General features: G+C 51.9%; 6 protein-coding genes across 6 annotated transcripts; 1 reads left to right on the top strand and 5 right to left on the bottom strand.

Moving 5' to 3' along the window:
• Window positions 1-72: 72 nt before the first annotated feature.
• On the bottom strand, window positions 73-2,310 carry BO85DRAFT_478443 (uncharacterized protein). The gene is made up of 4 exons (XM_025662900.1): window positions 2,098-2,310; window positions 1,369-2,045; window positions 753-1,274; window positions 73-500 (listed from the first exon to the last, which is right to left on the bottom strand). The coding sequence occupies exons 1-4, from the start codon at window positions 2,165-2,167 to the stop codon at window positions 327-329; spliced, it is 1,443 nt and encodes a 480-aa protein (XP_025515219.1). The 5' UTR covers window positions 2,168-2,310; the 3' UTR covers window positions 73-326.
• A 531-nt stretch (window positions 2,311-2,841) lies between these two features.
• On the bottom strand, window positions 2,842-3,256 carry BO85DRAFT_37639 (uncharacterized protein). Its single transcript, XM_025656222.1, has one exon. It carries the CDS (start codon window positions 3,127-3,129, stop codon window positions 2,911-2,913), a length of 219 nt encoding a protein of 72 aa, XP_025515218.1. The 5' UTR covers window positions 3,130-3,256; the 3' UTR covers window positions 2,842-2,910.
• BO85DRAFT_520742 (C2 domain protein) lies at window positions 3,041-7,374 on the top strand. The gene is made up of 5 exons (XM_025665157.1): window positions 3,041-3,695; window positions 3,752-3,787; window positions 3,843-4,217; window positions 4,270-5,757; window positions 5,813-7,374. The coding sequence occupies exons 1-5, from the start codon at window positions 3,384-3,386 to the stop codon at window positions 7,313-7,315; spliced, it is 3,714 nt and encodes a 1,237-aa protein (XP_025515217.1). The 5' UTR covers window positions 3,041-3,383; the 3' UTR covers window positions 7,316-7,374.
• Window positions 7,375-7,420: 46 nt separating this feature from the next.
• BO85DRAFT_520741 (uncharacterized protein) lies at window positions 7,421-8,075 on the bottom strand (the record flags this gene model as incomplete). Its single annotated transcript, XM_025665156.1, has 1 exon — window positions 7,421-8,075. The coding sequence occupies one exon, from the start codon at window positions 8,073-8,075 to the stop codon at window positions 7,617-7,619; it is 459 nt and encodes a 152-aa protein (XP_025515216.1). The 3' UTR covers window positions 7,421-7,616.
• Window positions 8,076-8,168: 93 nt separating this feature from the next.
• On the bottom strand, window positions 8,169-8,770 carry BO85DRAFT_520740 (glycoside hydrolase; the record flags this gene model as incomplete). Its single annotated transcript, XM_025665155.1, has 1 exon — window positions 8,169-8,770. One exon carries the CDS (start codon window positions 8,768-8,770, stop codon window positions 8,300-8,302), a length of 471 nt encoding a protein of 156 aa, XP_025515215.1. The 3' UTR covers window positions 8,169-8,299.
• Window positions 8,771-9,075: 305 nt separating this feature from the next.
• BO85DRAFT_37632 (TPR-like protein) lies at window positions 9,076-15,056 on the bottom strand. Its single transcript, XM_025656220.1, has one exon. It carries the CDS (start codon window positions 14,943-14,945, stop codon window positions 9,474-9,476), a length of 5,472 nt encoding a protein of 1,823 aa, XP_025515214.1. The 5' UTR covers window positions 14,946-15,056; the 3' UTR covers window positions 9,076-9,473.
• Window positions 15,057-15,100: the final 44 nt, after the last annotated feature.

Genomic DNA, 15,100 nt, shown 5'->3' with positions numbered 1-15,100 from the left:
GTTGCTTGTATGAATGGACATTTATGGCTCGTATAAATTATAGAGTAAATACCAGTGTTTGGTTTTGCTGTACTATTATTAGTAGCTCAATATATATTTCTAGAGTAAGTGTTATCCTGCATCATGATGTTTCTTTTTTGTATGATCTCTGGCAGTGCCAAATAGTAGAAGTAGCTATATCATCGGATATGCTTTCTATGAGAACTGTTTGGGACCCCCAGTTTGAGTAGATTCGTGTCGCTGATCACAGGTTCCTCTGCCAATATATCAGTCACCAGACTAACCACCAAGTGTCCCTCTGCTAGTTAACACACATATTCAAATTGTCAGTAGAGCTCGTCGTGATCCTGAAACGGCCAACCTTGTTTCACTTTTTCTAGCTCATCTGGACTGGCGCCGTCGGAGAATTCGGCCATCAAGGATTTGTTCCTTTTCACAGCAGCCTCATACCGCTGGGCAGGTAGCCAGCCTTCTTCTGAGAGCCCACCGAGTTCGTCGCGCTACTGATTGATAAGTATATTTAGATTGTACCACGTTTGCTCACTTTCAGCCTGGTCATTTACTTCTTATTCTGAGAAATCTATGGGGCATTTGATCTGGTGATCCTTGCCGATGAGATAAGACCAAAGGGTTTGCATTCGCATGAGCGCCCCACGTAGAGTAACAATATCTCCAGACCACTGACGACCTGCAGAGTCCACGAGGTGCTGACGTTGTAGTATGAGAGGATCTCGCAGCGCCTCAAGGTGTACCTTGTTCAAGCCCCCGTTGAAAACACGATAGAGGTAGAAGAGACTTTGCCGTCGTATAAGCTCGTCGACTTGAGCTTGCTCATCAGAGCTCATCGTCTCGTAGACCAGAGGGTACTTTGGTGGTTTCAACTCGCTGGGGGGCTTTGGGTCAGGGTTCTCGAACAGCTTGGGATATCCGGCTGTAAGAAGCAACGGTGTGATATTTGTATGTTGCCAATCGATAATGGATCTCACTTTGAATGTATCTGGACTTATGAAGACATTGCTAGGGGTAAGATCTTCATCACCCATCAGCCATTGGACTTCATTCTCCGATGAGCTGGGAATAGACGTACCAGGATGTCGCAAAGTGGGTTTGCTCAAACTATTTCCTTGCTCTTGTGGGAGGAGATATGGTGCTATTGTCATGTACTTCTTGAGGAGCTCAAGGTAATCCTGTGGGGACTTCAGGCCGGGAAATGCGATGTTGTGAGGAAAGCCATTTTCAAGAGGCTTCCCGTATTCCTCAATCCATTTGACTTCCTTTTCGGCAATTGCACGTAGTTAGGGTCGGTCCCTGATGAAGGATCAGCTCGATGATCGCACATTGAAGTACTTCAGACTAAAGAAATCGTACACGGCCCTCGATCCAGATCCAGCTTAGCTCTTTGTCCATACCAAAACATGTAATCAGCCGTTGGTCCGATGCAGTAGGTCTGGGAGTCTCCGGCTTCATCTGGCGTGCCCACTGCATATAGCGGAGCCTGCAGTTGGGGTGGAAGGTCAGTTTTGAATAAAGGCTTCCAAGAGCGCCAAATGGGATGCTGAAAAGCTTCTTCTCAATGTCAACGATGCCTGTCACCAAAGCATGCTTTTGTTGTTTTGAATAATTGAACCAACGGGTATCAGCACCGACACCAGCGACATGTTCCATGATAATGTACTCTACACCGACTGGATTGTCGGTGACCGAAGACCAGCCATACACTTCCGGGACTGGGATCTTCTTAGAGCGAAGGAATGCCAAAGTTGCGACCTCGCTAGCTGTTGTGTATGTCCTGGGAACCGATATCCAGTAGGGGATTTTTATTATGGCCCGGAATCCATCTTCCATAGTGGCTAGTAGCACACGATTGAACCCTCCCTCACGAAGCTTGACAATGCTTTGAACGCATCCATGATCAACATGCTTCGCAACAGCCTTGGCGAGCGCAGAGATATCAAATCTCACACATCGTTCTCGAAGCCGTGCCTGTTCGTTGTATAGGAATCGTCCCGAAGAATATGAGAAAAGAGACTCGTTCGATATTGATCCTATATAAAACATTATATTAATGCTGTGATAACTAGCCGATTCATCACTTACGACTGCATAATCTCAGGGGGTAAGTTGCTAACTTCCTTGGAATCGAGTACATGCAAGGTCGAAGAGACATCAACAATGTGGCCCCGTAGGACAGAGTACGTCTTGACCACGATTGGAGAATAACGATTAATACAGAAATAAAAATGGATCATACATAAGAAGGATTGGCGCTGCGAGATGGACGGGGGCTGTTTGCTATTCCCAGGACTGAGGATGTATTTCCGATGATTGTTAATTACTAGATTGGGATCTCAGTAGTTGCCTGGGCTGTCATGTGATGGCGGAGATATCACATCCTCAGCAACTGAAACCTGAAAAGATATTTACAGAGTACATAATGTTGAAGCGACATTATGAATTTGTTCAAGAAGATTCCTAAACATGACTCAGTCGAGTGGCATGTGTTGTGTGCCTCAAATTTGTGGCTAGTAAGGCAGGCTAACCTCTTCCAACAAATCATCACAACATGTGCCTCATGGGATGGCATGATCTGGTGGAAGATCCTTACTCACGCTAGCACAAAGCCCTATGATTACTATTCTTATTATGATCAGCATGTGAAATACAGGGGTTCTGAATTGACTTCTTTGATTGCCTTACAAGATGTTGGTATCATTGATGACATCATCCCTTTCCACCTCGAACATCTGCTCATCATCCACCATCAACTGTGAAGGGAAATTGTCTATGCATCAAGCCTCAGCACCCATCCCCCATTCAATTGGCCATTGAGGACTGCATCTCGATTTTCCAATGATGATTGCTACTAGTCAGCTATTACACGGTCAGCCTTATCTTTCGTTGTATCAAATTTCAAGTCCGCCATCCGGCATCCACGCCAAGCCCCGGATTTCCGCTGTGAATGACGGAGAACAAGAGGATGCAGCCAAACAGTCCACTCAACAACCAGCCTCGACTTGTTATAGATCCATCCGGTGGAGAATGTAAATAGACCGACATCAGATCCAGTCTGGATGTCGGGATATCCCCCAGCCCTGTGCCAGCGAATGGTCGGACGCGTCCGAGCTCCATTGGCAGCGCCTCCTCCACAATGACGTAGTCCAGTCTGGCAGGGCCAACCTTGACTTTCGCTCTGACTTCACTTACTTGGCTGACATCGCGTGAGAGAAGACTTACAACCAGATCTCCTTCCCTCTCATTATCTCTGCTCTCTTCCCATATCAACAGCGGTCCCGGCTTCACGGAGCTAGGGATGATAACTCACTCACCTTACTTCTGATATCTCTTGCTTACCTGTTTACCTGATCATCCCATCACTATCAACCATGTCGCAGGCTCAACCTGGGCGGGAGTCACCCAAGACTCACCGCGTCGGGGAGCATTGGAGCGGAGCCAACCCTGTCCCGACCATCGACAAGTTCCTACAGCGTCTAGAGGTGGATAAACAAGAGCGCAAGGCCCATGAGGAAGCCCTGGCGGCCAGGCGGCGGGAGAAGGAGGAACAGGGAGAGGAAATGGCTCACAAGCCCCGGAAGACAACGGGAAAGACTCGCATGGTGACCGATCCCACGACCGGCAAGGAAATTGAAGTGGAGGACCTCGACGAGGATTCCATGGAAGCAGTGAAGGATCCGAAGGTATCCATACCCCATTGACAAGGGTGGAACATGCCACTGACCGATGATAATCATAGCTGGTTGTGCCAAATGCTAATCTTGGAAAGCCAACGGTGAGTCTATAAGTCTAGTCATCTAACACTGAACGTCAGCTAAGAAATCTCGTAGGACATCAAAACCGAACCCAACCAAAGCCTTTCCCAGTATAAAGAAAACCAAGATATCACCGCACCCCCCGACCCAATCGCAGAAGGCACTACGTCAGATGTTCCTATTCATGGCGAGAAAACCAACATCCTCTTCCATCCTACTCCGACAGTCACCTATAAACCCATGTTTGATAAGCTGGAGAGCCGTGGTATCGGCCTCTGCCTAGGAATTGTTGCTGCCATTGTCTTCACTGGTCGGATGTTTGGTGGCTCGCTCTGGGGCCTACTGCCTTTATCATTCGGTGTTGCAAGTGGTGTGTGGTTATGGATACAAGAACTCATTCGCAGCGGCCGGGAGATGGAATGGAGTAGTGAGCAAATCAGAGGCCAAATGGTAAGTTTCCGCTCCCCATTAAGGTACTAAAACTTACATGTTACGCTGTTAGGCTACTGCAAACCTCCTACCTGAGTCGGTCGAATGGATAAACTCTTTCCTCGGGGTCTTCTGGGGCCTCATCAACCCGGAGATGCTGACACCCGTTGCGGATACCATCGAAGACATCATGCAGGCGTCTGCGCCTGGTGTAGTGGAGAACGTTCGGATTGCAGAAATTGATCAGGGAAACAACCCTATCCGAATCTTGAGCTTGCGGTCCCTTCCGGACTCTCATGTCCAGCAACTCAAGGATCACATCCACGAGGAGAACGTGAAGAACAAAGACCCTCAGGAGGCGGCAGCTGCTGAGGAGGGCGGTAGCTACTACAACATTGAGGCCTCCTTTGCCTACCACGCGAAACCGAGCGGACAAACCACTTCGTCCAAGGCGCGCAACATGCACATGCAAATCGTTTTCTACCTGGGAATCAAAGGCCTCTTTGGCGTTCCATTCCCAGTCTTCGTGGAGTTGAACGAACTGGTAGGCACCGTCCGCGCCAGGTTCCAAATGATGCCAGAGGCCCCGTTCATGAAAGACGTGACGTTTAGTCTTGTTGGACTCCCCCATATTAGGGCCGGTTGTATGCCAATGGTTAACTGGGGTGTAAACATCCTGAATCTCCCCTTGATCTCCAACTTCGTCAACTATGCTATTGCTACGGCCAGCGGTCTGTTTGCAGCTCCCAAATCAATGACGATGGATCTTAGCATGATGCTCAAGGGTGACGATATCGTCAAAGAGACCCAGGCACTGGGCATCATGTGGATCCGGATCCATCGTGCAATTGGCTTGAGCAAACAGGACCGACGTGGAAGTTATGGCGGCGGCAGTGACCCCTACATCAACCTCTCTTTCTCCAAGTATGGCAAGCCCATGTACTGTACCCGAGTAATCACCGACGACCTGAACCCCGTCTGGGAAGAAACCGCGGCGTTGCTCGTAACGCCAGAATTGATCAAGGCGGACGAAGCTTTGAGTGTCGAACTTTGGGACTCGGATCGGACCACCGCGGACGACATTGTCGGCAAAGTGGAATTGCCCATACGCAAAATGATCCAACACCCGGGCAAAATGTATGCCCAGGTTTCCAAGCTCCAGGGCCTCAACGAGGGCAGTGAAATGCCGGGAGAACTGCACTGGGAGGTCGGGTTTTTCGGCAAACCCAAGCTGAGAGCCGAGCTGAGGACCGACGGCAAGAAGAAGGATCTACCAGAGAACTTCAAGGACATTCCTGAGTTCCAAGACGAAAAGGGTGTCATCAGTACCGATCAAGAGGACGCCATTACCAAGACCCCACCAGATCCGCTATGGCCGAGTGGAATCATGAGCATTGTGGTCCATCAAATCGTGAATCTAGAGATAGAGAACGTCAAAGGCAGTCACGGTAACCGCAAGGGGAGAGACTATGAGCCAGCCAAACCGTATGGCGAGCAAAAAGAGGAGGTTGGAGAGAACCTGCCTACGAGCTACTGTAAAATCATTCTCAATGACGAGCTCGTAAGCTATCCCACATACCCCCTTTTATATTTACAACTAGCCTAACATCTCGCAGATCTACCGTACTCGTGCAAAAGCCCTAAGCTCCAAGCCTATCTTCAACGCTGGAACTGAACGATTCGTCCGAGACTGGCGGTCCGCCTACGTTACCGTTAGCGTCCGCGACCAACGATATCGCCAGCACGATCCTATCCTCGGCGTGGTGCCTCTGAAGATTTCGGAGCTCCTCGAGAACAGCTCACAAGTGACCAGATGGTACCCTCTCACTGGCGGCATCGGCTTTGGACGCATTCGCATCTCTATTCTCTTCCGGCACGTTGAGACCCGTCTTCCCCCACAGATGCTTGGCTGGGATGTTGGCACCTTCCATTTCATTTCCGACAAGGTCACCGTAAAGGGCTTCAACCATCGCTGCAAGATTCGCCTCCGCACCGGCGGCAGCAGTGGCAAGATCACTCGTCATGTGTGCCATGTCGAAGGATCCAACATGACCTACGACCTCTCCAGCGAGGACTACCGACGCGCCATCCGTCTCCCCGTCAAGCACCGCTACCGATCGCCCGTCGTCTTCGAATTCCAACAACAAGGCCACCATCACACAACCGCCTATGCCGTCTACTGGCTCCAACACATGGCCGACAACGAAGACACCGCCATCGACATCCCCATCTGGGTTACCAAGAACGGCAAACGACTCACCCAAAACTACATCACCGAGCAGAACTGCCACATCAAACGCAGCCCGGGCCTCGAGGACCTGCACGAAGTTGGCCGCCTGCAATTCCACGGCTTTTTCAGCCCCGGCATCGACGACTCCCACGAACAATACGTCGTCGACAACGAATCCCGCGAGACCTTTGAAACCTGGGAAGCCTGCATCGCCCAGGGTGTTCGCGAACGCCGCATCTCCTCCGACATCCCCGAGGACCTCGAAAGGCTGCATGAACAATCCCTCCTTGACGGCCGCGACATCCTCAAACACGCCGAGCCCCGCGAACGCCGCCGCTGGATTGACAAGCAAGGTCAAGACTGGAGCGGTGCCTTCGGCCATGACCCAGGCGCCTATCTCAACAACCACGGCCACCAAGTCGCGGAACCGGGGCGCGAGACACCACCTCACGACCCCGTGAACCCACCTCCCACCGTCGCCCAGTCCTACGGCACCATGCACGATGAAGAAGCCCGGCACCAGAACTCCCAAGAACAAGAGCAAGAGGAGAAAGAGGCATCTTCTTCATCCAGCGAAACCGAGGACGACAACGACGACGATCACTACCCCCATCAGCAGCAACGCGTCTCACAAAGTACAACTTCCACTGGCGGCGCGAGCAGCAGTGCCGGGCCTCCCAGCATCTACAGTATCGATGACGGGTCCCTTAAGAAGGCGAATAAACGCAGCGAGGAGCGACAACATCGCGGTAAGATGCAATGGCGACCTGTTCGGAATGCCGTGTTTGCGCGTGATGAGGCTAAGTATTCGCTAAGAAAGGTGAAGAGGAAGTTTACGGGTGATTTGGCGGGTCGGGAGCCGGATATCGAGACGGAGACGGGGACTTGATAAGTCCTTCTTGTCTATTCATGTAGGTTTTCATATATGTATGTATGTATGCATGTACGTGGTGTATGATTGAACGATAGGAATGTGTATAGTACTTCATTTCTCCTTACCAAGTACCTTAATCGAAGTGCCCTGCAGCACAGGTAATACGCCTTACCAAAATCTAAGCAACAACATAACTCCACCCACCCCCTCAATCCCTACTACTAGCCCCAACCCAAAAACCGATACACCTCCCTAGCAAGCACCCACTCCTGCCTCCCTACAACCCAAAAGGGGAGGTCGTCATCCATTGCCCACATTAGTTGGGTGCCGTCTTGGAGGGCTTTGGAGAGGAGGGCGTCGTACGGGGTGATTTGGTATGAGGGACTGCTGATGCCGGAGCCGCCGGAGAAGATGAGGTGGCCGGGCCAGGTGGTGTGGGTGTGCACGTCGTCCAGTGTTGTGCCGGGGCCGATGAGCGTGGGACGGGCGTGAGAGCCGAAGATGCCGATGGAGGGTGTTGTTGGTGTTTTTTTAGGAGGGTGATGGCTGCGCTGCCGGCTTTGCGGACGAGGGCGCGGTGGTTGGCGCAGACGTCGACGGGGGCTGTGGCCGGGGAATTGGGGGGAATTATTTTGGTATTGAGGCCGAGCTGAGAGTAGGACATGAGAGGTTGCGGATGGCCATGTCGTCGAGGCGGGCTTGGGAGGAGGGAGCCGTTGGCGAGGGCTGGGAGGAGGGTCTGGGGGTTCCAGAAGGAGGTAGCGCCGAAGTCCATGCCGGCGTTGGCAGAGCCTAGGGCTGTGTGTTGGCCCGAGGTGTCTGGAGTGAGAATGCCAGTTCGGTTTTGAGGAGGTTATTGAGCAGGTTAGGGGTTTCGCAGGCGCAGGTCCTGTTGACGCGGTTCATGGCGCACATTACGGCGCCGAGGCTGGCTTTGACTCCGTCGTAGAAGGGCCAGAGGTAGGCTTCGTGTAGGGTCTTGTCGTCGGCGTTGCTGGATTAGGCGGCGTTGTTGAGGGGGACGGTGACTGCGTTGCTGGACCAGTACACTTCGGAGCGATTGGTCTCTTGCTCGTTGAGGAGGAAGTGCTTGCCGCAGGGGATGATGCCGGCTTCGCGGATGCCTTCGGTAGCGTGTACGCATGCGATTCCGGCCAGGTAGACGTCCTGGCCTAGGGTTTCCACTAGACGGCCGCCCCAGGGGGTACGGCCTTGTGGGCCAACCGTTGGGCCGTTGATCATGGTGTAGCCTTTGCCGTAGAACTCCTGGCTGATGGCATGGAAGCTGGCTTTGATGAGCTCGGGGTCCCAGGTCTGGGCCATTGCCGAGGGCTCAGAAAATGAGGTCACGCAGAAGAAGCTCTCTAGCCCTTGGGAGCCGTCGTTGGTTGTATAGGGCTCAAAGTTGATGGAAGGCACGCTTTGGCCGGAGATGAGCCGGATCTTGTCTGTATTCGACAGGGTTGCCATTGCGGCGACGGATTGGCTGTATGCTGACGCCCAGTCTTGGAGATCGACTGTAGTAGAAGTGTTAGCTGGTGAGTAGAAGAGATGGTAAGTTTGAGATACTTCCAGCTGATTGATGGGCGCATTTTCGTTGCTGTGCATGCAGTAGTTTCATATTGGAAGAAAGAGCAACAATTATATAGCCTTAATTGACTCAAGAGCAATGAATCTCTTTGTGGATTGACAGAAAAGTACAGACAGCGGAAGCAGATCATCCGATCATCCGCCGTGATAAGTATGTTAATCGCAACATGGCAGCGCCACATGAGGCCGGACGCAGACTATCGCACTATGTGGTTTGTTATCCATCTAATACTTTCTACCATGTACTGCCGTTTGGGATGGACGTGTACGTGGAAATTCACCTTGCGCTTCCGCTTCCGACAGGTCTCGCAGGCGATAGAGACACGAGGGGAGGAGTCCATTTGCGTGCATCTAGGTTGCTAGTGATTGGGTTGGGATAAGTGTAGCAGTGGGTACTAGTTAGTAGCTTTTATCAAGGTCAGGAGAGCTGATAAGAGGCCATCCCTATCACATAAGCTCAGAGCAGAACTGATAAGACGTCTACGCCGTATAACATGTCTCAATCTCTCTTATTTACCAAGGAGAGGGCATGGACTTGAAAATTCTGGACTAAATCTTGAAAACATATTCTCACACCCCTCCTTTAGTCTTGAGTCCGCGAAAACCGCTTAAAGAAAGACTGCTTCTTCGGAGCCGGTCTCCGTCTATCCAACTCTTGCCGCAGCTCCTTGAATTTCTGCCTATTACCCGACAGATCGTATACCTCACAGAGCATCTCCAGCTGTTTCAATGTAACAGGATGCTCTTTCCCCCTCTCATCTTCAGCTAATTGAAGAGCCTGTTCGCCCGTCCAGATAGCGTCGCTCCACGATCCGTGGGATCTGTGCACGGATGAAAGAGCACGGAGGGCGTTTAACCGAGCGTTAGGATTCTCCTCTTCCACTAGTCTGTCGTCCAACGCATCCAAAACCTTTGTGTATGTGGAGACTATAGCTTCATAAGCTCCCTGCCGCCTATAGACTTGGGCAAGCCGCATCAGAAGACGGATTTCTGCGTACGCTTTTACCCCAGGGTCGGTGATGCTCGGTAATTTTCGTAGTGCCTTTAAGAGTAAGATTCCGGCTTGCGGGACTTTTCCCAGATTCATGTAACACCAGGCCAAGGCATAGATGTCGTAGGCGTCGCTGCGATGGTGGATCTCGGGATCATCGCTCAAGGACCGTTCTAGGAGTGATGCGGCCTCCTTTTTGTGGTTTGCGTGAAACGCTGCAATACCGGCTCTTCTCATGGCCCTGCGTGTGAGAGTATGGTCTCGTCCAAGCTTTTCTTCGCGAGCGAGTGCAAGTCGTTGTTCGTGTAGTGTTCTATCCTCGTCGCGGTCAGATAGGAGGCCCTCGAGGACGTGTAAGGTGTCCAGTGTCGATGTGTGATCCATCCCTAAGACTTCCTCTTTGGCAAGCAGTGTCTGCTGTAGTATTGACTGGGCAGTTCCGGGGTCTGTTTTTACGAGTCGGATGGCCAGCTCGTGATCGTTCTGGAGGGAGAGGGGGTGGGTCGGACCTAACAGATGATGTCGTTTCTCTCGGACTTTCCCGAGTAGTTCGTCTATGGCATCTTCGTTCCCCAGGTCGACTAAGAGGGATCGAAGCCTGGAAAGAGATTCAAGGGTGCTAGGGTGATCCATGCCTAATGTATGTTCTCGTCCGCGCAGCGCCCATCGGTACATTGCCTCCGCACGTGAACCATCATGCCTTCGAGCAAGCAGCACTCCCAGATGGTGGTAAGCGTCCAGGGTGTAAGGGTGATCGGCTTCAAGAGATTGTTCGCGAGCAAAAGAGACCTTCTCGAAGAGCTCCACCTCTTCAGCTTCCATGCTGTTTTTGCGATACAACAAGCTGAGCTGGCGAATTGCAGCTAGCACTGTCGGGTGTCCAGCACCCCACTGCGCCTCCTGGCTTTCCACCAACTCTATGAAATGCCCTCGAGCACTCTCAAAACGTCCTCGACTGGAGCTAAGCTCTGCTAGCTTGAATAGGATTTCGAGAGTAGCGTAGTGTCTTGGTCCCAGGTGCTCTTTTCTTGAACGGACGCAGTCCTCGTAGAATGATATTTCCGCATCGGGTCCCTTATTCCGAGAGATAACCTGGGAAAGTCCATTCGTCGCCGCTAGGGCGATGGGGTCTTCGAGATCCAGGTCCTTTGGGGTACAGCTGAGGATATGGCGATAGAGCTCTTCAGCGCGCTGTATGCTCCGTACGCTTGTCATCAGTTCGGCGAGGGAGTTCATCACCATTAACACCGCATGATCTCTTTCGCCCAGCGAACGTCTCCGACCTTCTAATGCGCGGGTGTACATAGCCTCTGCTTCGTCTGCCTTGCCGTGTGAGTGGTATAGCACTCCTAACTGATATGCGATCGTTAATGTCTCCGGATGCAGTGCTCCCAGCTGACTCTCCTTGCGATACAGGGCCCGCTGGGCTTGGAGCTCTGCTTGATTTAAGGCGGTCTCTCTGTCTTCACTCGGGTTTGAGATGTCCACCTGCTCTGACTCTTCCCCCTCCTCAACCCGGAACCGCTTGTATTTTACCGGAAGGGGCATAAACGGGTGGAAACCATGATTGTCATCCAGACGGCCTACCTCGACCCTCTCCAAGAGTTTAGCCGCGGTGATTGTATCCCTGTGATTTGCCCCAAGTAAATCAGTGCTGACTTGTACCAGACGCTTGTAAAGCTCTCTAGCGCCTTCGTGCTCGCCGGCCCGCGCGAGTGACCATCCGGCCTGTTTCAGTGACCTCATGGTCAGTGGATGGCTTTGACCCAGGTCTTTCTCACGCCACGCCAGAACCATGAGTACCATATTTGTCAAGCTTTCAAGCTTGCGATGCTCACGGTAATACTCGCAGATAGATTGTGATATGTCTAGCGCCACAGGGTGATCCGCTGGAAGTCCATAGCGCAGTTGCTGGAGCAGCTCTTCTGTGAAAGACACTAACTTCAGTCGCATATCCTCTGGTAATGAGTCATCAAGCAGAAGCCCCGACAAGTTGGATATTGAGCGTATGGTCAGATCGCTCTGAAAACGACCGACCTTCATTTGCTCCGGCTTCAGAACGGCATACATCGACGCCGCCTCATAGTCTCTGCCCTCCGCAAAATACAGCTCCGCTAGGGCTAAGTGTGCCGCAAGAGTAGCCTTATGACTCGGCCCTAGGGTAGCAATTCTAGTTGCTAGACTATCTTGGAGGAAACATTCAGCCTTGTCTTTATTAGCTCCTCTGTAATAGCTTTTTGCGAGGTGTCTCATTGTATCCACCGTCGTCTCGTCCTGAGCGCCCAGGATCGCCTCGTCTGTTGCTAGGACCTTTTCGAGAACCGCAGCAGAGTGCTCGCATAGACCGATGTCCATGAAAGTCGAGGAAAGACGCAACCGTGCGATCCGCAGGGTGTCACGAGCGGTTGGATGCTCACGTTCAAGTTGTGCAACCACATGCACCAGAAGAGCGATAGCCCCATCATGACGGCCGGTCGCACGGAGTATACGAGCCAGTTGGCTCTGTAATATTAATATCCCCAGATCACCGGCTTCCTTTGACGTCTCTTCTGCCTCGAGCATCCAACGGAATATAATCTCGGCTCTTTCCCACTCACCGCAGATGTAGTAGTCCGCGCCCAAAGAACGACGAATAGCGGATAGAGCCGGAGAGTGCTGACAATCTTCTCGTGTCTCCGTATGCTGAAAAACATCGTCGCGCAGTTTGGCTGCCTCTTTGGTTTTTCCCTGCTCGTGGTAGATATTGGCAAGCCTTCTTTTGGACCAGAGGATAGGCGCGTCAACGCCAGGCCTGCCAATGGCGGCTTCGTACATATCTTGAGCCATTTGCAGCTCTTGCATTTCGTAACGAGTGTCCCAATCTTTCTTCCTGTGTCCAGTTTGCTTTCCGCACTCATCAAGGACGTCGACGAAGACTGTGGCTGCCTTAACGGCGTCCCACCGAGTGAGATAACCGTGTGCAACCGCTTCCCTGAACTGAAGTGTCGCCGCACGGTCACCATTGAGCTTATCTTCAACAAGCCTCATTGACGGCGTGTACGATGAGTTCAGAGTCTCCTTATCCTTACCTCCCTCCTCTTCAGTCTGACTCAACTTTAGGCATGCGTAGGCAAGGTCCCTAATTGCGTCACGAGCCTCGAATGTACGCTCTGGTACGTTTTTTGTGACCTGAAAAAGATCTATTAGAACAGAAATAGCCTCGCGCCATTTCTTTGTATTGAGTAAAATTTGTCCGAGGCGTTGCCGTGTTCGTAGGCACCCATTCACCAATATCACCTGGTGGCATACGGCAGTTGCTTCGTCCAGACGGGAGAGCCTACTGTAAACCCAGACTAATTTATGGGCGACAGCTATGATACGGTCATCATGGTTCTTGTTGTCGTCGTTCTTCGCACGTTGCCATATTCGATCCTGTAGACTGCACGACAGAAAGGGAATTGCTTCGGCAAGCCTACCGCGACGCACGTAGAGATCTGCGAGCTTCTCGTTGGCCTGCGACGTTCCAAGTAGTTGGGCGGCCTTTTTGTAGGCTTCTTCGGTCGGATCTTCGAGTTTGAGTGTACGGTATGCCCACGTCAGATCTTCTATTATCTGCCCTATTTCCGCCGGCGTAACCTTCCTTGACCCAAAAGATTCCAGCATGTCGAGCAGTAAAGAGATGGACTCTTTGGCTCTACTGCGAGCGACTGACTCGACTTCTTCTTCAGTACCTGGCCCGGATTGGCCGGCTTTTGCTTCGTCAATGAGACACTTGGCGAGATATCCCTTGATGCGTCTGAGTTCACGATAATCTTGGAACTCGTGTGTCTCCAAGGCATGGATAGCTTCTCGGTATACTGAGGCTGCCTCGGCCCATTGTTTCTCCTGCTTATGAAGCCATGCAAGCCGCACGCGAAAGTCATGTAGGCTCCCTGGGGACAGAAATGAGCTGTCGTTCTTGATCGCATTCGCCAACAGCTCCCTCGCATGGGCTCGTCGATTCAGCCGGATGTAGAGTTTGCTCAGATTATCCTTGAAGAACCACATGCAGTAACCATAGAGGGCTAATGCAACATTGTCCTCTCCCTCGGCCCCTATTCTTTCTGAATACTCAACAGCGACTTCATACAGATGGGCCGCAGGTCCAAATTCTCCTCTTCTCTCATGGTGACGCGTTACACTAAATACGCCCCAGAAGACCCCACCTATCCGCCCTTTCAACAACCCGCGCTCGTCTAACCACGCAAACAAATCTCGAATCGCATGCGTCTCCGGTGCGTTAACAAAACTACTCAGCAGCAGGAAGAGTGATGGAATGAGAATGGATTGATCCACCGGTTCCCCGTTCTGACCCTCAAGCGCATCTTTCTCACGCAGTGCGCGCTCACAGACCTCTGCTGAGTTTTTCTCGTCAAACAGTTCCCAGTATGTGATGCTTAAAACAGACAACGTAGTTAGACGCGCGAGGCTCGGCGTTGGCCTTTCTTCATCCTGTGCCCGCAAGACACCTTGTAGAATATCCCTAAGTTCGTCGACTTTCTTTGTGCAGTAAAGGAGTTTAGTTAGACGGACAGTACAAAATCTGACTCTCTCGCCTGACGGTGGGAAAGCAAGAACGCTCTCAGTTAGTACGACAGTCCTGCAGGTCCAGGCCTCGCCCCAAAGTTGGTGGGTTTCGTACCAGTCTGCGAGACGTTCAAGGTGGTTTATTAGAGATATTGTGCCATTTAACTGGGAGTTGAGGGAATCCGCAAATGAACTCGCATTCAGGCTGATGGAGTAACGATCGGATTGATAGAGGACCAATGCGCCAAGTAACAATCTTTCTGCTGCCCTGCATCGGCCTCGAGCGGCGTATATCCTTCCCTTACGGTACATGATCTTGGACCACTCAAGCTTGCATGAAGGTCGACGAAACAGCCGATGCGCATGACGATGTATCCCAGCAAGCACCGCCCCACGATGCTCTCGTAGGCGCGGGAACAGGGGGATGCGAAGGGTAGTGCATCTTCGCGCGCGCTTGTCTCTCGACTGCCTGTTCGCTGGAAATACCAGGGAGCCTGAGGTGCAGCGTGAAGCTGTCATCTCTCACTGCGAGCACTCCTGATGATAAAGGAACGGTGATGAAGTATTTGGGGGCAAATAAAAGGATGAGGTTGGCATCATCCAGCTGAGGTGATCCACCGATACCTCATAACGGGGGAGCGTAGAATCAGACCAACCCTCGGGCGCAGGGAGAG

The sequence above is a fragment of the Aspergillus piperis genome (genome assembly GCF_003184755.1).
Source record: "Aspergillus piperis CBS 112811 unplaced genomic scaffold BO85scaffold_10, whole genome shotgun sequence".
Lineage (NCBI taxonomy): Eukaryota > Fungi > Ascomycota > Eurotiomycetes > Eurotiales > Aspergillaceae > Aspergillus > Aspergillus piperis.
Note: the sequence above shows the minus strand (reverse complement) of the source record. Positions and strands in the feature narration are given on the sequence as shown.

Coding starts and splice junctions, on each gene's coding strand:
- BO85DRAFT_478443 (XM_025662900.1), bottom strand. CDS start 2,167: ATGTCTCTTCGACCTTGCATGTACTCGATTCCAAGGAAGTTAGCAACT. Junction 1,275..1,368: donor GGATCTGGATCGAGGGCCGT/GTACGATTTCTT, acceptor ATTGCCGAAAAG/GAAGTCAAATGGATTGAGGA. Junction 501..752: donor TCAACGGGGGCTTGAACAAG/GTACACCTTGAG, acceptor ATCAATCAGTAG/CGCGACGAACTCGGTGGGCT.
- BO85DRAFT_37639 (XM_025656222.1), bottom strand. CDS start 3,129: ATGGAGCTCGGACGCGTCCGACCATTCGCTGGCACAGGGCTGGGGGAT.
- BO85DRAFT_520742 (XM_025665157.1), top strand. CDS start 3,384: ATGTCGCAGGCTCAACCTGGGCGGGAGTCACCCAAGACTCACCGCGTC. Junction 3,788..3,842: donor CTAATCTTGGAAAGCCAACG/GTGAGTCTATAA, acceptor GAAATCTCGTAG/GACATCAAAACCGAACCCAA. Junction 4,218..4,269: donor AGCAAATCAGAGGCCAAATG/GTAAGTTTCCGC, acceptor TTACGCTGTTAG/GCTACTGCAAACCTCCTACC.
- BO85DRAFT_37632 (XM_025656220.1), bottom strand. CDS start 14,945: ATGACAGCTTCACGCTGCACCTCAGGCTCCCTGGTATTTCCAGCGAAC.